Source organism: Ovis aries, chromosome 25 (assembly GCF_016772045.2).
Source record: "Ovis aries strain OAR_USU_Benz2616 breed Rambouillet chromosome 25, ARS-UI_Ramb_v3.0, whole genome shotgun sequence".
NCBI classification, from domain to species: Eukaryota; Metazoa; Chordata; class Mammalia; order Artiodactyla; family Bovidae; genus Ovis; species Ovis aries.
The window spans coordinates 34,328,610-34,348,492 of NC_056078.1; the positions used below are offsets into that span (position 1 = coordinate 34,328,610).

At 53.8% G+C, this 19,883-nt stretch overlaps 1 protein-coding gene across 8 annotated transcripts in view; it reads left to right on the forward strand.

The window, feature by feature from the left end:
• Window positions 1–17,632, forward strand: part of ANXA11 (annexin A11) — a 40,918-nt gene extending 23,286 nt beyond the window's left edge. For 6 of the 8 annotated variants that reach the window (XM_060406540.1, XM_060406542.1, XM_060406543.1 and 3 more), the window contains 13 exons: window positions 2,412–2,474; window positions 3,955–4,067; window positions 4,976–5,362; window positions 6,624–6,711; window positions 6,952–7,046; window positions 7,679–7,792; window positions 8,703–8,793; window positions 9,169–9,248; window positions 9,378–9,434; window positions 11,445–11,538; window positions 13,853–13,948; window positions 14,952–15,010; window positions 15,210–17,632. In XM_060406540.1, the coding sequence (XP_060262523.1) occupies window positions 2,420–2,474; window positions 3,955–4,067; window positions 4,976–5,362; window positions 6,624–6,711; window positions 6,952–7,046; window positions 7,679–7,792; window positions 8,703–8,793; window positions 9,169–9,248; window positions 9,378–9,434; window positions 11,445–11,538; window positions 13,853–13,948; window positions 14,952–15,010; window positions 15,210–15,764 (1,884 nt within the window). In that variant the 5' untranslated portion in view covers window positions 2,412–2,419 and the 3' untranslated portion in view covers window positions 15,765–17,632. The other 2 variants (XM_004021511.5, XM_060406545.1) reach the window with 2 other exon arrangements.
• Window positions 17,633–19,883: the final 2,251 nt, after the last annotated feature.

Here is a 19,883-nt window from a genome sequence, read left to right on the forward strand (position 1 = left end):
TTTTTTAAAGTTGTTTTTTTAATAGGCACACATGCATGGGGCCAGAAATGCAAATATAAGCAGTGAATTTCATTTCTATTCCAGTTTTCCCCTCCAGAGGCAATCAATGCTACCCAGTTCCTTGTTTAACATTCCAGGGATTGTAGGGTGTGTGTGTTTGTGTGTTCAGCGCTAAATTTGTACATTTTCATGTTTTTAAGTTAGCATACACCCAGCACTACACCTTTATTAACAATGGTGATCATTTCAAATAGCCACTCATAGAGCTGGCTAATTTTGAAGTGTATAATATAATATATAGATATATGAATGTAATACAGAGTATCCCTTGAATGGATCCGTTGTGATTTGTTTAACCAGCCTCTTGCAGGTGGGTATTTAGGGATTCCTTCTGGTGGTTGTTGTAGTAAATGTCACGGTTGCGTGCATCTGGGAAATAGATCTCCAGAAGTAGAGTTTCTGAGTCAGAGACCGTGTCGTTGTTAATTTCAGCACCTCTGTGTGTTCACTCGGCGCGCCTCGCCGTGTTAGTGAGGGTGAGCATCTCGTGTTCCTCTTGTGTTGTAGTTTGCATCATTTGAGTTTCTCTAAAGGTTGTTGGTCTTTTTCTCACCATGAAGCGTTTTTCCTGAATCTGTCCTTTCTCTTGTCTTTGTGTTATTTTCCTTGTTTCTGTCTTACGCAGAAACTTAGTGTTATCTTTGGGGTTGAGGGCTGCTTCTGAAGTCTGATGCTTAGGTCTGGCTGACATCTTACTTTGATGTGGGGAACAGGGCAGTATCTGGCTCCTCTGTTTTGTTTTCCCCTCCCACTGTGGGTGAGGCCTCCAGGCTCATTCCTCTGGGGGGTGGTCTCCAGGGAGAACGGTGTCAGGAACAGGACTGCAGGTCCTCTGGTTTTCCGATGGGTGGCTCCTCTTTATTCCATGAGGAGGTTCCTGGCCCATCCAGCATTCAGATCCCCAGGGTGTCGCCTCACCAGCGAGGCCTCAGGGTTCTGGCAGAGGGGTCAGACTGAAAGCAGCACCACTGGGGAGCTTAGTCGCCACATCACAGCGTGCTTGGGAAAAGGTCTTTGGCCCACACCACAGGTCGCCGATTCTCGCTTTCTGCAAGGTCACTAGGCCACCATCTGGCCTCCCATTGCGGTCACCCGTGGACCCACTGACCCAAATAAACTACCGTGCCCAGACGGCTGGGAACCAGACTCACGGGAACCAGTGGCACCTTAAGGAAGCCCTTCATCTCCCTTAAAAGCAGCGTGGGGAGCTCTCCAGCACAGCTGTGAAGGGCGGCCCAGAGTTTTGTAGGTGGATAATGGTGTCTAGAGAGGTGATTTCAGAGTTCCTGGACCAGTAACATCACCTGGGAACTAGTTAGAAATATGAATTCTGGCTCTACTGACTCAAACCCTGCGGGTGGAGCCCAGCAGTGTGTTTAACAAGCCCTCCAGGTGGGTTCTGATGCACACTGCAGTTTGAGAACTAGCTTGGGGCCTGGCGTGCAAGGAGGAGCTGCTCACCTGGGCTCAGCAGGTGTGATTGTTAAGGAAGCCTACAGGTTTCCTCACTTTCACTGGTCCTTGGGTGCCTCTTAAATTGCAATAGCCACTGATTGGCGAGAGTAAGCAGGTTTCCTGATGGTCTGAGACTGTGATATCACAGCAGCTCGTGTCCCTCTGGGCAGCTCCTCTAGCGTGAGGCACGGCAGAGGGGTCTGTACAGAGGGGGTTGTGAGGACAGGTCTCCCACCATCACCAAGGATTTAGGTCCCGGGCCTGGCTCCTTCCCTTACTGCCGGCCTGCAAGTCGCTTGCCCTTTCTGAGTTCCATCTGTAGGGACAGGGTGGTACTGCCTCGCTTGATCAGATGAGCCCTCCTGAGGGCTCTCCTTATTTCTGGGAATGGTTATCCCATACCCAGGGATTCCCTTGCTGGGTGAACCAGAGGCTGGAGAACAAAAAGTGTAGTTTGGGGCAGATGCAATTTGGAGCCTGCTGTGGATCGCTCAGGGTCTGTAGGTTGGGCGCAGGGAGATGGGAGCACGGGCTTTCCCTGATGCTGGATGGATGGTGATAAAGAAGATCCAGGCAGATGGACCTGGCCCCTGAGAATGAGATGGGAGAACAGCGTCACACCTGCAGCATCCCTTGTCAGCACAGGTGGGGGTGGAGCCTGGGTGAAAGCGGTTTTCAAGGTAACTCACCAGCTCATGGGTGGCGAATCCTGTAATGCCCCGATTGCTGTTTCTGGCAGGGGCCTTGTGGGTAAAGGGTGAGCTGGGTTGCCCCACCCCGGGTCAGGCCTGATGCGGATCCTCCTGCTGGGGCTGGCTTGTGGGTGTTGCTGTCCTCCAGTAAAGCTAATGGGAGCCCCTGGCCGAGCCTGAGCACACTTTCCTCTTTCCTTTCAGATCTAGCCATGAGCTACCCAGGCTACCCCCCGCCCGCAGGTGGCTACCCACCAGCTGCACCAGGTAAGAAGGTCTGGGGCCTGTGGGGGAGGGATTGCCCTCTCTTCAGAGGGGCTAGGCATGGAGAGGGGGAGGAGTGATGGTGCTTTCCAGTCATTTCCTTGCTCCCTTCATACCCACACAGTGCAGCCAGATGGGAAGGGGCTAGAGAAGATCTTGGATCCTGGGGCCAGGTGAGGCCAGGGTTTGAAGCCACTTCTGAAAAGCCAGGATGAGGCCAGGCCCCAGTCTCTTGCCTTATTAGCTGATAGGAACAGACAGATACGTTCCATTCTCTGAGACTCAGTTTCCTGCTTTGCAAATGAATTCAGGCGTCTCCATCACGGGGCTGGCCCAGGAAGGCCGAGGTAGCTGGTAGAGGCTCTGGCACGGCGTCCTCTGGAACACCGCGTGGTGACAGGCGCCCTGTCCCTCCCCCTGCCCCGCCTGCATGGTGCGTGCGCTCCCAGCAGCAGGGCCCCTGCGCGCTGGGCGGGGAGGCGGTCGCTGAGGCTGTGGGCCAGTAGCAGGGCGGCCGCGCCAGCCTGTCCGGTACCCGTGCCCCACCACTTCCGCCTCTGTCGGCACTGGAGCAGGAAGCGCAGGAACTGGCCAGTGACTCCGGGGAGGCTCTGTCCTGGGTGTCCTGGAGCTGGAAAGCCGCTCTGGAGGCCCCCAGGGCCTTTTCGCTGCCGTGGACAGGGCTGCTTCTGACAGGCCAGCCATGATGCTGGCTGCTGTGCTGCTCGTGAGGGCTTCGGTGAGGGCTGTCACATACGAACACTCACCGGGCTCCCAGCTAAGCCCTGCCTGGCAGTAACTCTCTCAGTCCTCCTCACAGCAGTTGAGGCCATCACCAGCTATCCCCGCTTCACACGGGGAAACTGAGCCAGGATGGCTGCGTGCTCGCTCAGGGCGCATGCCCCGGTCCTTCTGGTGTCGGAGCTGGAACTTCTTACTTTTTTTTCTTACTTTTACTGCTGTTCCCCGACTCCTCCTCACAGCCAAGCCCTGCCTGCCTCTGTCCCGTCATCCTGCTCCTCCCTGCCTCTCACAGACATGTGGTGACGGCACACAGCCAGATGAGCAGGCCAGCCCACCCCGCCCGCTGTGCTCGTCTGTCACTCTGGACTCGGAGTGCTCCCTGAGCTCCACACTCTGCTGGGCTCGGCACAGCCTCCCTGAGTGACCTGTCTGTACTCCTGGTCCATGGTGGTAAGGCCAGGAGAACAAGTCTGCCCTTGGCCCTCCTGCCTTAATACCCCACAGAGAGTCTTGGGAGTGTTTGCTGAGTGGTGCCTTCCTCCCCAAAATGTGGGGCAGGTTCCTTCTTCTCTGGCAGCAGGATCAGGCTAGACTCTACTGCCTGAGCGCTTTCACCGTGGCCTATAGGACTGCCCAAGGTTCTGCCTGGCCTTCTCTTTGACCGCCTGGGAGCTTGATGTCTCTGCCTTGTCCTCTTGGCTGTTGATCGAGGGGCTGATGGACTCGGTGTTGCTTTCAGGTGGCGGTGCCTGGGGTGGTGCTGGCTACCCGCCACCCACCATGCCTCCCATCGGGCTGGATAATGTGGCCAACTACGCAGGGCAGTTCAACCAGGACTACCTCTCAGGAGTGGTGAGTCCAGCCCGCCCACTGGGCTGCCCCGGGGGCCACTCTCGTGGGGCCGGAGGGAGAAAGGCTGCTGGCTTCCGGGGTGTCAGAGGGGTGTGTGTTTACCTGTGGGCACCGAGGGTGTCGCGCTGTATCTCACTATATCTTAGGAGAGAAGGGTTTCCATCGAGGCTCTCGCCAGTTCACTGTCCCTCTCTGCATCTCGTTTTCTTTAGTAAAGCGACGGGTGGGGGAGTGTGTTGGGCTGCGTGGCCTTCCAGGCTCCTTTCAGTACTGGGGGATTGGGTCAGGGTGAGGGATATGCATTGAGCACCTTCTGTATGCGCTCAGCACAGGGACGGGAGGAGGGTGAGGGTGAGGGTGTGTGTGTGTGTCCTGCATGTGTGACCGGATGCAGGTGTGTGTTGTCTGTGTTCGTACATGCGGATGACTGTCCTGGTTGGGGGGGGCAGGTGCCTGGTAACACAGGCAGGCACGCTACTTTCGATTTGCTTATAAAATGGTGTATTTTATAATCTAAAGATAAACATACGCTCAGTGTAAACAGTGCAACCACTGCCTAGTCTGATTTGCACCAGGCCCATGGTACGTGCTGGGGATAGAAAACCCCAGCCCAGGAGTACCTGCCAGCCCCTGGGAGGAGACAGACAGTAGCATGAGGGAACAGTGGTGTGGTGTCAGAGTGAGGCAGGCAGGGTAAAGGGCCAGTGGTGCAGGCGGGGGCATGGGGACAGAGGGCGGGCTCGGTAGGCCTGCTGAGAAGCTGGTGGTGCTCAGGGTCAGCTTGAGCCGAGTGTGGCTCCGGGGCTCCCGCTGCAGGGCTCAGGGTGGGGAGGGGCAGAGGGATGGATGGAGTGTGGCCTTACCTCTCCAGGGCTGTTAGTCTAAGGCTCCGCTTTGTGGACTTTCAGGCAGCCAACATGTCTGGGACGTTTGGAGGAGCCAGCGTGCCAAACCTGTACCCGGGGACCCCTGGCGGTGGTTACCCTCCAGTTCCCCCCGGGAGTTTCGGGCAGCCCCCTCCCGCCCAGCAGCCTGTTCCTTCGTATGGAATGTACCCGCCCCCTGGAGGAAACCCACCCTCTGGGATGCCTTCATATCCGCCATACCCAGGGGCCCCTGTGCCAGGCCAGCCCATGTTGCCCCCTGGACAGCAGCCCCCAGGGGCCTACCCTGGACAGCCACCCATGACCTTCCCCGGACAGTCACCAGTGCCACCTCCTGGGCAGCATCCGGCGCCGAGCTATCCAGGGTACTCGGGTTCTGGGACCGTCACCCCTGCCGTGTCCCCAGCCCAGGTAGGTGCCGACCCTGTGCTACTGCCTGTCCGGGCCTGGCCCTAATAGCCTGAGACACGTGGCCTAGTGTCCCCTAGCAGGGATGGGGGAGGGCTCAGTCCTGTAGCTCTGACTTGTGGTTTTCAGAGCATCGCTTTCTCACAGACTCCCCACCCCTGCTTGCACTTCTGAGGGCCCAGGGAGCTGCCCTGTTTGTCCCAGCTTGGTTAGAGGGTCCCTGTGTGAGGCGGGTCTGAACGCTCCAGGTACTCTTCGTTCTTCTTATGGTATTGACTGCCTGGGCTTTGTGAGAACTGTCTCAAAAGGCCTTTGCCCAGTGGCTCTTAGTCTTTAATCTCTGGATGTGCCCTCCCAGACTCAAAACCAGCCCCTCTGAGTGTGGAAAATGGCTGGCGGCTCTCTCAGGATTGCTCTTGGCTCACTTTGGAGAGCAGTTCATATTTGCAGAGCCTAGAATTCATTGCCATGGTTACACAGCCAAACCAGCCAAGCACAGGGCCAGTGGAGTGTGGTTGACTACTATTTTTAGGCAGAGGGTCCATTCCCCTCCTTCCCCAACACCTGCACATCCCCCTACCCCTGCCCTGCCCTGCATCGTGCCTCTCTGCCTTCCCCTCATCTTTCTCTCAGCTTCTGTCCTCTGTTAAAGCCAGTTTGTCCTAGACCATCCATCAAGGGAGAGTTTAGGCAGGAAAAATCCAGTGTGCTTGGAGCGTAGCCGTCATTGGAGGAAGAAGTCCAGCAGGCAAGCAGGTCACAGAATCCAGAACACAGTCCAGGAAACCAGAGTGAATCCAGGAGGTAGCCGGTCTGCATGTACCATCGTGAAGGCTGGACACTTGAAGGCATCCCGGAGGAACACCTGTTTATGATGTGTAGAGAGTGGACTAAGCAGGGATGTTAGGGGAGCCCCGATGTGCAGCGCTGAGGCCTTGAGGAGAGGCTAGGACCCTGTTCTGAGGCCTCCCCTCCATCCGGAGCCCCGGCCTGGAGGACCCGGGCGTAGCGTAGATTTCCAGCATCAGGACTCAGCTCTAGGGAGGCTCCTTGCCATGGGAGCCCGGCAGATGCTTCAGTGCCAGGACACGAGGAGCGGCAATGGTCACATTAGGCCGACTCAGTGTTGAGTCCCTTGTGCTGTCAACTGCAGACTCCTTCAGGTACCCCAACTTTTAGAAGGAAGATATTTCCAGAGTCTGGGGCAGGCAGTCTCACGTCTAGGAAATGCAGCATCTTACTGTCTGTCTGTCTGTCTGAGTAGTTTGGAAACCGAGGCACCATCACAGATGCATCTGGCTTTGACCCCCTGCGAGACGCTGAGGTCCTGCGGAAGGCCATGAAGGGCTTTGGTGAGAGACCCTGGGTGGCACGAGTCCCAGCTGCCTCCCCCGACTCCCTCGGCAGTCACACAGTGGCTCTGTGGGCTGGGGTCGCTGGGTGGAGGCAGCCTGGCTGCCGGGTTAGAGAGAGTGTGGATATGGGGATGTATCGCAGATGCTCAGGGGAATTGGAGGACCCAGGCCGAGAAAGTCTCTAGCCACAGAGCATCCCTGTGACCCCACGCGCACTCCCACCTCTCCTTCCACCAGGGACCGACGAGCAGGCCATCATTGACTGCCTGGGTAGTCGCTCCAACAAGCAACGGCAGCAGATCCTCCTGTCCTTCAAGACAGCATATGGGAAGGTGAGTGTTGGTTCCTGGGACCAACAGGGACGGTCAGGGGTTCTTGCCTGAATCAGGGCATATCCTCCTGATAGGTGCAGCCTACTCCTGCTTTTCCCCAGGACCTGGATCTCCTAGATGGACCCTAAGGCATGTTAGGGCGTTTCTTGGTGGCTCTCAACTGATGGCATCTTCTAGAGGCAAAGGATGTTCTGAAGTAGAAATCCCAGAGTCCACAGGGTCCTGAAGTTTGCTGAGAGGTGCCCGGGGATCTGGGTTCTATCCTGGCTCTGCCATGACTCACCGAGACCATGGGCAAGTTATTTCTCTTTGAAAGAAGAGGCTTTAAGTGCTGAACATACAGAAGTTTGACTTTGGGGGCTTTTGGATCTTACTAATAGAAAGATAAGCGCTGAGTACATAGAGGCTAGAGCATGCGGGCTAGTGCTCTGGCCTAGTGTCTCTCCTACTTTAACGGGCTATGAGTTCCCTGGGAATCTGGTTCAAATGCAGGTTATAGTTCTGTAGGTCAGTCTGGGGCCTGAGGTTTGTCTTTTCTGTAAATGCTGCTGAATCTGGGATATTGTTCCCTATTGGTTACCTCCTATGGATTCTCAAAATAGGTTTTTTCATTTTTCTAAATGTCCAATTAGGATTTGATCAAAGATCTGAAATCGGAACTGTCAGGAAACTTTGAGAAGACGATCTTAGCCCTGATGAAGACCCCTGTCCTCTTTGATGCCTGTGAGATAAAGGAAGCTATCAAGGTGTGTATGCTCTGTGTGTGTGGATGTGATGGACAAAGGCCTAGACCACTTGTGTGTCACAGCTCAGAACCCAGGGTCTATATGTTTTGTTATCTTGCCTATTGCTCTGTTGTTCCCTTAAGGACAAGTACTGTGGCCAGGCTTAGGTCACAAAGTGGTTTAGGCCAGAAATGGTTTCTCTTGTGTCAAGAAAGTCCTTCCTGATTCCCTTGCTTCCAGTACACCCTACCATATCTGCCTCCAGTATCACTCCCATTTTACGGTCCAGGAACTGGAGGCACAGAGAGGTGAAGTAACATGCCGAAGGTCACACAGCTAGTGATCGTGAGAACCAAGGTGCAACCCGATGCAGAAAGCAGGCTACTGACTCTGTCCCCTGCCTCCTTACTGTCCCTTCCTCAGCCGTCTCTTCCATCCTCAATGTTGTTGCCTTTTCTTAGGTGTCTCCAGACGCTCCACTCTCCACTCTGGGAGTCAGGTTTTCCCACGTGTCGATGCTCTTGCTTTCAAACTGTTTTCTCAGTTGTTTGTCACTTTATTCATGGACTGAACTTGGAATAAAACAGATCTAGGTCCGCCTCTCAGCCCCACCATTGACTGTGTGGCCTTGGACAAGTCACCACACTTCTCTGATTTCTTGGTGTCCTGGAAGTTGGAATGGGGATAATCCTTCAAATGGATCTCCACTTGCCACCATGTTGCTCTCTTTCCTGGTCCTTTCCTGGGACTGTGGGGGGAAGTTTGGCTGCTTCAGGCCGGGGCAGCAGCAGCGGCAGCATGAGTGGGTCTGTGTCTGTGGCCTCTTCCACTGGGGTTTGTGTCCTGAGGGATCATGGCACCTGCTCTTCCCTGCGTGCCAGCAAGGAGGCTGTCACAAGCTCCTGCTTTGTCGTGCGCTCTGGCTCCGCAGGGGGCGGGCACTGATGAAGCCTGCCTGATCGAGATCCTCGCCTCCCGCAGCAACGAGCACATCCGGGAGCTGAACAGACTCTACAAGACAGGTTAGGCTGGCCCCAGGGCCTCAGCCGCTGAGGCCACACCCTCTCCCCCCCCCCGGGGCCTGAACTCTCCCTTCCTGACCTTGTCTCCTCGTCTCCTGCCATCCCCAGCACACTGGGCTTCCATCCCAGGCCCAGCCCTGATTGCTGTTTACACAGAAGCAGGTGCCTGAGCTTAAGAGAGGGCTGAGGGAAAACCTGGGTATGCCCAGGGCCAGGTCAGCCTGGGAGCATAGCCCTTCCTGGCCTCCAGTTGTGTGTTCCTGGGGGCCGTGTGGACCACCTGCTCCTCCTGCCAGTGCTCACTGTTGACTGTGTGCAGTGGGCAGCGTGGTCCACGGAGCTACAGGGTGGCCCTTCCTGGCATCTCGCTTTCAGAATTCAAAAAGACCCTGGAGGAGGCCATTCGGAGTGACACGTCAGGACACTTCCAGCGGCTCCTCATCTCTCTCTCTCAGGTACTTTCCCAGGGCAGAGCTTGGGCCCACGGTAGGGAGAGGTGAACGTCTGGGCCACGGGGAAGAGGAGCAGGGAGGGAGGATGTGGCTCCAAGGAGTGGCCTTGCCTCACAGCCTGCTTCCTTTCAGGGAAACCGGGATGAAAGCACAAACGTGGACATGACCCTCGTCCAGAGAGATGTGCAGGTGAGTGTGACGGCCGCTCACCTGGCTTCCTGAGCAGGGGGCGCTTCCCACTTCCTTGTGTTATGAGGGGTGGAAACAGCAAAGATGAGGAGTGGATTCCAGACTCTCTGAGTTTCACAGGCTCTGCTGCTTATCAACCGTGTGACCTTGAGCAGGTCACCCACCTCCATAGGCTTCATTCAGCCTCCTGCCCTGTAGGAGGGACCACATGGGATAATATTACTTTCAACAGTTGGTAGATCAGTGATGGATGTGGGATTTCATGTGACTTGGTACTTTTCTTGTGTTTGTTTGCCTTGACCATTATTCTGTTAAGCTTTTGATTTGAGCCTAGAAACCAGCTGCCATGTTAGTAGTGTAGCCTTAAAATTCTGCCCTTGTCTCCAGCCTGGTGTGAATTGCAGGCTAAAGGGGGAACTGTCTCTGGCCATTTCCTCTCTTTGTCCAGGGATCCAAGCGCCTCTCCAGAGTCATTTGGGTTTCCCACCAATGATGTCAGACCACCGTAGCAGTTCTGCTTGGAGAGGGCCCCAGCTTCCTGGTGGGCTGGAGGGCACCGAGGTGTCCAGGTGAGGACACTGAGGCCCAGGAAGGCGGAGCTGTGTCCCGAGAGACCTGGAGGCAGAGTCTAGACAGAGGCCCAGACGCCTCGCTCATTCCCTGTGCCCAGACAGCGCCTGCCCCTGCCCTGGTCCCGGTCCCCTCCTTAACATCTCCCTGGCTTGGGACCCCCATTTCCATAACTGAACTTGAGGCTGGACATCCTTAAAGCCCCAGGCTCTGTCCTTGCCCAGTGGGGACTTTCCCATTGCTGTTCCCTGGCCAGGCCGTTTCTTAGCTCAGGCAGAAGTTGCCTTGGTCGAAGGCTTTCGTGCCGACTACTCTGCCTTCTTAGTTCTGGACCTGCTTGGCCTCACCTTGACTTGTGGGGTCTCTGAGCCCCTGATGGGCACCTTCTGCCCTCAAATATTGGTGCCTTTAAGTCCACGAGCTGCTGCTGCCTGAGGCTCGAAAGGTACTTTGGAGCCATCTGGTTCAAAGGTTACCAGTTGGCATATATACTGAGCTTAGACCTTCAGCAGTTTAAGAAGAAACTGCAAATTCTTCCCATTTACAAACATAAAATGGTGTATGCAATGAAATGATAGGCAGGCACCTGTCACATAAAGTCCCACATCCATAACTGCAATCTGTCAATTGTAATATCGTTATTCTGTGTTTCCGCTTATAGATAGGGAAACTGCCTTTAAAGGTGAGAAATTTCACATGGACATCTGGATTTCTGGCGCCCCCTGCCAGCTCAGTTGGTAGAGAATCTGCCTGCGGTGCAGAAAACCCAGGTTTGATGCCTGGGTCGGGCAGATCCCCTGGAGAAGGAGATGGCAATCACTCTAGTATTCTTGCCTGGAGAATTCTAGGGACAGAGGAACCTGGCGGGCCACGGGCTTGTAAGAGTTGGACACGACTTAGCAACTAAACCACTACGTGGAAAGTGGATCTGCGGGCTGTGAGCCTTGTTTCTCTGTCCTCTTCTCAGCTGAGAAGCACCTCTGTGTAGTCCCCACGGTCCCAACCACTCTCTGGCCTTAAACTGCCCTGATTCCTGCATTTAAGTTACCCAGTGGCCCCTTTGGGCTTTCAGGTTGGTGGCCCTGAATCTAATTCAGTCTTCCCACTTTAGAGCAGAGAACACAGAGAGGGCCAATGACCTGCCTAGAGTCCCGTGGCAAGAGGGCAGCTGAGCTAGAACTCAAGCCTGTGTTTTCCTTTGTGCTGCTGCCCCCTGGTTCCTTGCCTGTCCTGGACCCCAGTGGCCTAGGCTCTCCCGGCCCAGGGGATGTGTGGATGGCGTCTGCCTTAGCACAGTGAATGGAACTCAGCTGGGACCCTGTCCCCCTCTCCCTCCCCTCTGGGCTTCAGGGCCCAGAAATTCTGCCCAGCTGTCCTAGGTGACGTGGGCCTGGAGTCGGGGGTGAGGCCTGCATGCCTATCTGTCCATCTTCTGTCCAGGAGCTCTATGCAGCCGGGGAGAACCGCCTGGGAACAGATGAGTCCAAGTTCAATGCGATTCTGTGCTCCCGGAGCCGGGCCCACCTGGTGGCAGGTAAGGCTGTGCTGGCTGCCCTGTGCCAGGAAACAGAAACCTTTGGCAGTTCCTCGCTGCGTGGGCCTTTCGCTTCCTTGAAAGAGCCCCCTAGTGGTGATTTGCAGGATTTTATCAGCGTGTTTCCTGCCTGTGCTGGAATCTGGTTCTGAGGAAAGCAAGGAAGGTGAGAGAAAGGGGGGCCTCCTGATGGTGGGTATCTTTACCTGCTAGAATGTGGAATTTCAGAGTTTGTTTGGGAGCAGTTTTTAATTTCTTTTTTTAATTGAAATATAGTTGACTCAGTGTTGTGCCAATCTCTGTTGCACAGCAAAGCGAATCGGTTTTACACCTGTATACATTTTTCTGTCAGTGCCCTGTGCTGTACAGGAGGAAGCCCTGCTGACAGTTGCGTGGACTTAGATGTCTGTCTTGAATAAAACAGGGAGCCGGCGGAGGGCTCGGTGTGAGGGAGGGCTGTGATTTGACTTAGGTTTTGCAAGTGTACTGGCACGTGTACTGAGAAGAGTGGCGAGGTCTCTGGTGAAGAAGGAAACCAGTTAGGAGACGGCCGCAGTCAGTCCAGGGGAGGAGTGATGGTGGTGTGGACAGCTGGTAGGAGCAGGTGGTGAGCAGGGGTCAGATTCTGGCCCTGTTTGCAGATGAATTGGCTGTGGAGTGTGAGAGAGGGAAAGGACCCTGGGATTTGTCCCTGCTGAGCCAGTGGGAGAGGGCAGGGCCCTTGACCGAGAGTGGAAGGCTTTAAGGAGGGGAGGGGGTCAGGAGCCACAGATGCCGTGGAAGCCACTAGGTCTGTGAGCCCGGAGCTCTGGAGAGGTCTGGCTAGAGGTGGAAGTTTGGGAGCTGAGTGGGTCGAAGGAGTTTGAGGCCCTGGGACTGCAAGTGGTCCCCCTGGGAGGGAGCACAGCGGTCTGAGGACAGGGCTCCGGCCAGGGCAGGAGACGTAGGAGGGACACCCCGAGAAAGGGGTGTCCTAGAGGCCAGCAGTGTCAGCGCTGAAGAGGGCAGGTGAGGATGGAGAACGGTGACCACACCTAGCAGCGGGCTGGGATCTCCAGCACCCACTGTGTGCGTGCACCGAGCCTTTAATGAATGCCAGTGGACGCCATTCTCCCGCTTTACAGATGAGGAATGGGGTGAAGGGCAGCTGGGGAATTCAGGCAGCCAACTGGTAACGTGGCAGAGCTGGGGCTTGCCCTCGGGCTGCCTGCCTCCACAGCACTGTCCTGCAGTGGAGCAAGTGCGCACGCATGCTCGTCTTGGTCACTGTGCATTTTAATAAGCATGAGATATGTTTACAGCGCATCAGGGCTGCATGAATGATACTAGTCGGGAGAAAAGAGGAGCTGATCTGAGTTGGGTCCAGAGGTGGGAGAAGCCATGATGCTGACACGCGAGTTGAATGACAGCAGTTTGGAGAACAGAGAAACCGAGAGCTTGGCCGGGGAAGGGGGTCCTATCCTGGGGCAGAGCTCAGGTCAGGACCCGGGTCTCCATGGCTCCACCTGCCTCTCGGAACCCACAGCCCGCTTCCCATGGGTGCTCAGCCCAACCCAGGGCAGGCTGGGATGCCAGAGTTGTGTTAGCTTACAGTCAGATGAAGAAAGACCGACACAGAATGACGGGGAAGGGCCGGGATTGGAGGTGGTGAATCTGAGCAGAGCGTATTGGTGTCAGGGCTCCTGGACAGGGGATTGAGGTGCAGGTAAGGGGACTGAGTGAGCAGGCTGGGGGGCGGGGGAATGCACTTGCCTTCGGGTGAAGAACCGGCAGACTTGAGAGCTGGGCCAGCGTGGTCACCGGGACTGCCTCGGGTGCCAGGAGCAGAGTGGGAGAGGCGAGCTCTGGGAGGAGGCAGAGCTCTCACCACGCGTCCTGTCCGAGTCAGCTCGGGCTACCGTAATAAAATACCACGGGCCGGGTGGCTTAAACAGCAGGAATCTGTTTTCTCCCAGTTCTGGAGGCCAGAAGTCCAAGATCACGGTGCCGGCAGTGAGGGTTTTTCTTGCGGCCTCTCTGCTTGGCTCGCACGTGGCCCCTCCTTGCTGTGTCTGAGCATGCTCTTAGCTCTGTGTTTGCAGCCCTGGTGTTTGCTTGTGTATCCAAATCTCCTTTTCTTATAAAAACACCAGTCAGATTGGATCCGGGCCCATGCTGAGGGCCTCATTTTAACTTAATTACCTCTTTAAAGACTATCTCCAAGTACAGTTTAAATTCTGAAGTCCTGGGAGTTGGGACACTTCAACGCAAGAATTTGGGGCAAGCGTCAGGGACAGAATTCAGTTCATAATGTGTTCCTCTGTCTTCCCACTAGTTTTTAACGAGTATCAGAGAATGACAGGACGTGACATTGAGAAGAGCATCTGCCGGGAGATGTCTGGGGACCTGGAGCAGGGCATGCTGGCTGTGGGTAGGTGTCTCAGCCCGCCCCCTGGGGCCTGGGGTGTGTTGTGAGTTTTCTGGGTGCTCATCCACCCTGTGGTTGAGGACGAGCATAGTGAAAGGGTCCAAGATTGTTAAATCCAGCTGCCTACGCAGTGGGAAATCAGGCTGCTTCCTGGATCACTGTGTAGTTGTGCCCCCAGCGGTCTTGTTTATATTTCAAGCCCAGCCCCGGGAGGGAGCTGCAGTGTGAGCACCAGTGGGAGCACGACCAGCCGCTCTCCGGGAGGAAGATGACTCATATCCTGCCAAGTCTTCTCTAAAAATACATCCCTGCAGGCAGTTGTCAGATGTTTGTGATGGAAACACGTGGAAAGGCTTTTTTTTACTTGCAACAGCAAAACAGGCCCTGGCTGAGGAAAGCTGGCGTAGCTCCCAGGACGCTGTGCGCCTCCCACGGTGCCTGGGTTCTGCCCTCCAGAGCAGGGCCTGGCACGCTCCAGGCCAGTCCTCCCCCAGCCCTCCACCTGAGGGTGTGGCCCCTCTTTGTACCCACTTGGGACTCTCACGGGCTGTCTGTCTCTGCTCTGCTTTTCTGGGAGCTCTCCGAGCGGGGCAGGTTCCCTGTGTCCCCCATGGTAGGTGTCATGGCCTGAGAACCCCAGTTGGACATTCATTCTGCTCAGACATCCTTCCCCCCAAGGACCACGCCATCCCCAGCGGGGCCCCTCCTGCTCGAGCAGCCGTATGGCTCCTAACCACCGTCCACATTCCGTCCCTACACAACTTCCTCCATCACACTGGTTATCAGGAAAGGGGTTGCGTTGGTGTCCAGGCTCTGCATGTTTCTATTCCAGAGGGCTGGAGCCAGGATCGTGGGATAATTGAGCCTGAAGGAGATGAGGGGGGAGGAAGATGGATGCAGAGGTTGTTTGATGGACAGCCGGCCTTCTGAGAGGAGGCTATGGGCTCCATGCCCCGCTAGACTGAGTTTTCTGCAGATCAGCTTATGCTTTGTTTCTCTCTTCCAGTGAAATGTCTTAAGAATACCCCAGCCTTCTTTGCTGAAAGGCTCAACAAGGCCATGAGGGTAGGTAATCCCCAGGTGCAGGGTCTGGGTGAGGGGGGTGCCTCAGCCCATTCTGTGATTGGGACCTTACTCAGGGGAGGAAGCTTGAGGAGAGCCAGCCTTCCTCCAGAGAGGGCGGGGAGGGGCCTGGGGCCCAGGAAAGGTGGGGACTGGATGGTGAGGAGGTCCACAGCTCATGCCCTTGGGCCACTCTCTTTAGGGAGCCGGAACCAAAGACCGGACCCTGATCCGCATCATGGTGTCTCGCAGCGAGATCGACCTCCTGGACATCAGAGCGGAGTATAAGCGGCTGTATGGCAAGTCGCTGTACCACGATATCACGGTACGGGCCTCTGGGGGCCGTCTGGGCTGTCTCCCTGGCCGCTCCCCCATCCCCTTTGCTCCTCCTCCTCACAGCGCCATGGGCTTGGCCTCAGCCAAGCATGGGCATCTCGCCTGTGGTCCTCTACTCACCCTCTTCAGTTTTCCCTTGTTCCTCTGCACGCACAGCAGCAGCTTGTCAGCTCCTGACGGCAGGGAGGGTCTTGACCTTGCTCTCGCCCCACCCTACATCCCAGCATCCAGCACAGCTGCTGTTGAGCAGGTGGCTGGCAGAGGAGGGTCCACAGTCAGCATGAGAGACTCGCAGCACCACCACCCCCACATGAATGCCTGGGGCCTGGCCTTCAGAGTCCAGCTGCCCCGTGGCTCTGGCATCCATCAGGGAGAGCTCAGGGCCCAGACCCCCGGAGGGTGCACGGCTCTGGCTCCCTGACGAGCCACCTCTTGCAGGTTTAGGGTGGAGGCAGCGCAGGGAGGTGGTTCAGAGCGAGGGCTCGGGGGTCACACCACTTGGGGTCCAGTTCTGGCTTTTCTGTTGATATTTGCTCACTATGTGATCTCACACAGCTTGCTCAAACCTCCCTGAACCCTAGTTCCATCATCCTTAAGATGATCCCACCCCCAGAAGTGTTGGATCTTGAAGGAAGCGGTCCATGTAAAGCGTACTGTGTGACATGTGCGTGTCTAGTAGAGACTAGTGCCTCTTCGTCACTGTGTGCCAGAGACAGTCTGACAAAATTGATCTCTGTTGCAGGAGGAGTGGGAAGGAGGGGGGCTTCTGATAGTTAAATTCTGAATCTTAAAATTGAAGTTGCCACACCCAGGTCCTGATTTCAGACTCACTGATGTTTGACGTTGGGCATCTTCTTGAGAGAAGCTTCTCTCTCTTTTCTCGGCTATAGAAACAATGCTGCTGATAGCAATCTTGTGTGCTGTGGGCATCTGGAATAAGCCATAGGCCTTGCCCTCAAGGAAGAAAATGATTAGAAATTAGCTCATTGTGGCCTTACTTCTAAGTGCAGCGGACAGTTGGAGGAGAGCTCAGTGTGAACTGGGAGCCAAAGTGGTAGCTGTCTCCTCCACCGGATGGTCGTGTCACAGCAGATGGCATTTCCGGCACAGGACACAGTAGTGCCTTACGGTATAATCCCTGTTTAGCACAACAGAAACGCACTGGGCAAAGACCGCCATCAGTCAGACCTGGGTAGGGGCGTTTCGGGCTGTTTAAACATTTTTGTGTTTGTTTTTCAAATGCTGACTTTGATCACTGGGGTGAGTACAGCTGTCAGTTTTTTCACTGGAGGAGACTAGGGAGGCTGAGCTACACTGTCCATGGTCCATGCACCTGTGAGGCCAGCATGTGAGCTGCTCACCTGCTCAGCAAAATGGGAAATTTCGTAAGATAGGGCCACCTCTCTGTAAGGGCACTTTGGGCAGAAGAAAATCAAGAGCCAGGAAGCCAGAACTGGTCGAGCCTTTCTTAACTTGATGTCTTACTCCTTTCTGTGACCAGGGAGACACTTCAGGGGATTACCGGAAGATTCTGCTGAAGATCTGTGGTGGCAACGACTGAGCAGTGGCTGGCAGGTCACTTCTGTCCACCCGCTGGCAACAGCAATGCCAGGAAAAGGCTGAAAGAATGTTTGTCTGTTTCTAACAAATCTACAAAGTAGCCCCCAGGTGTCACAGTACAGACCAACTGTAGAGCCTCGGCCCCATCTCCTCCCCCACCCTTGATCCATGCATTGTGCTTGTGCCTGAGAACCTAGTCAGTCTTGAACTCTCAGGACGCCTCCTCCCATCCGCACCCCTCACAGCCTCTTGCAGCTAAAGTAGATATTTTGTTTCCTGACTCATGCAATCATTCCCCTTTGCTTATGGATGAAACTCTTGGCTTCCTTCTAGTCATGTAATTTTGTATGTTCAGAGGTTTTTTGTTTTTTTTTTTTTAATATGTAGTTGCAGACAGTTGCATACACATCTTTGCTGCATACAAAGTTTGGGTGTGAAAGAGGTAGGGGGTTGGAGTGCCATGTCTTCACTGAGGAGTAAAAGGGAAAACCTTTAAGGGTACACTTTCTGCATCTGGTGAAAATGTGTCATGAGCTTTGTTATTGCCAAACTCACTCCTTTTTAGAAAAGAAAAGGCCAGAAAGTCGTCTGTTCTTTCTTCCACACAAACCACAAGAACAAAGCCAGTTCCCTGCCAGTGACAGGGCTTCTTGTAATTGAGAATGTGCCTTAAACCTGAATGTCGATGGCCAAATGCTGTTTCCAAATTAAAGTCAGCCAGCTCTGGAACGTTCTGGAAATGTTTTCTTGGTGCCAGTTTGCTTTCTCATGCTTCATGATTCTGCCCTATAGCTTAGGGGTTCCATCCTTATTAGCTCGTGAAAAGTTATATGGCTTTAAAAAGAAACTTGTGCTTCGGAAACCCTGAATATAAATAATTTGCACAGACTGGGCCTTAAGGACATGAGAAATGGAGGTTCCTGAAGTCTTTGCTCAGGGCCTGGATGCTGAAAAGGCACACAGAGTTTTTGGTAAGATGTGGGTACAGTGAAGTCCACTAGGGCAAGTAAGAGGAGTGTGGTCCTTCCCCCAGGTCTGGAAGGGAGGGAGTTATATTCCTAGCCTAGAAATCAGTAGCTTAAAATGTTTGCTTCATCAAGCTTCAAAGCTCTCTGTGTTCTTCTAAAAACAAGGACATCGTTACTCATTCCTCCACCTGGCCCTATACGGGGTTCATTCTCAGCAGAGGATCCAATCAGTCAAGTCCCCAACTCTACAAGGGGCTTTTGTCCCCTCCCACTCCTTGGAAAACTCACTTTGGCCTAATACTGGTGTCCACTCTGAACCCAGTACAGCCCTAAAGCAGAAAGAACACTGGTCCAGAAGTCAGGCATCCCCATTCTGGCCTCAGCTCAGCTACTGGGTAAGTTACTTCTCCTCTTTGGACCTAAAATGAAGGGGAGACTAGATCAGAGCTTCTTAAACTTCATTGTAGTCAGTAAAAATGATAGAGTAGGGATCTTGAAAAGACTGTACCTCCAAAAAACTGACAAGATGGCAAAACTATCAGAATCAACTTTATGAGAAATCTGGAAACGAACTGAAAGTTTGTAGCAACCAAAAAAAAAGCTTTAAAAAAACAAAAACTGAGTCTTGATAAGAGAGTCTTGTGGCATTCTCACTATCCATCTCACTATCCAGCCTTATCCTCCTCACCCCAGCCTGGCAGCCTCAAGAACAGTATCCACAGTCCTTAATAGGTTCTTAGCAATGGATGGAGCAGAATGGACCTTGTTCTCAAGAATGGTTGGTTGTTTCGATCTGTCCGGTTGCTTCCAGGAAGACTGACTTAAATGACTTTCTTTTATTTTACCTAATTTGGAACTCTTGTAAGGTGGAGGTGGCAACCCTCAGGGACATTTGAAGGCAGTTTCATCAGCACCAGTGCCTGGAGAGGGGTTACAGTTGGGGCAAACAGGTGACAAATTGAAAAGTTTGGGGAGAAAAGGCTGACAGTGTGATGCTTTGCAGAGCAATAGTTTTGGAGTGCTCCCACTAACTCCTGGGAATCTGGAAGACCAAACGCATGTTCAGGGCTGGGTATATGCTCAGAAGACTTGCCTCTGGCAGACCTTCAGGCTCTGCATTTGCAGGAAGTGAATGCTACTGCAGAGTCACAGACTGGCTGGCTGAATATCAAAAGATTGCCTCCAGTACACACAGAACACATTTGTAAAGACTGGGAGATTGGGGTTTTGTTCCAGGAGTTAAAGGAAACGTTGAATCACTAGAGGCCATTAAGTTAGCTGAACAGATACTTCAGTGGCCACGCTTGACAGAGAACACAGACTTTTAAAAAAATCAGTTCAGAAAGTCACTAGAGAAACTACAAGAAATTCAGCAAGCAGCAACAACAGACTCAGGAAGGGGAGGAATCTGATTTCCAGAGTTTTCACATAATGTTCAAAAACTGCCCAGTTTTCAACAAAAATTACAAGGCATGCAAGGCAACAAAGTACTACCCAAAGACAAGATCACTTAGGTTCAAGAAGATATTTGAGAAAGCAGAAGAAAGAGTTGGCAAACTTCAAGATAGGTCAATTGAGATCTTGCAATCTGAGGAGAGAAGTGAACGGAGCCTAAGACCTGTGGGACCTCACCAAGTGTACCAACACACACACATGGGAGTCAGAGGAGAGAGAGAGTGGAAATATTTGAAGAAACAGTGGCTGGACTCTTACAAATTTGATGAAAGACATTAGTCCACACATCCCAGGAACTCAGATCATAACGGGTATTTTTATGAAGATCTGCTTTGAGACACATTATAGCCAAAGTGTTGACAGACAAGGAATTGTGAAGTCAGCAATAGAGAACTGCCTTGTCACATACAAGCGGTCTTCAAAAATGTTAACATCTGATTTCTTGTCAGAAACCATGGAGGCTAGAGGGTTATGGGATGACATATTCAGTGCACTGGGAAAAAATGTCAGCAGGAATCCTATATCTAGCAAAATAGTCTTCAAAAATGAGGGAAAAA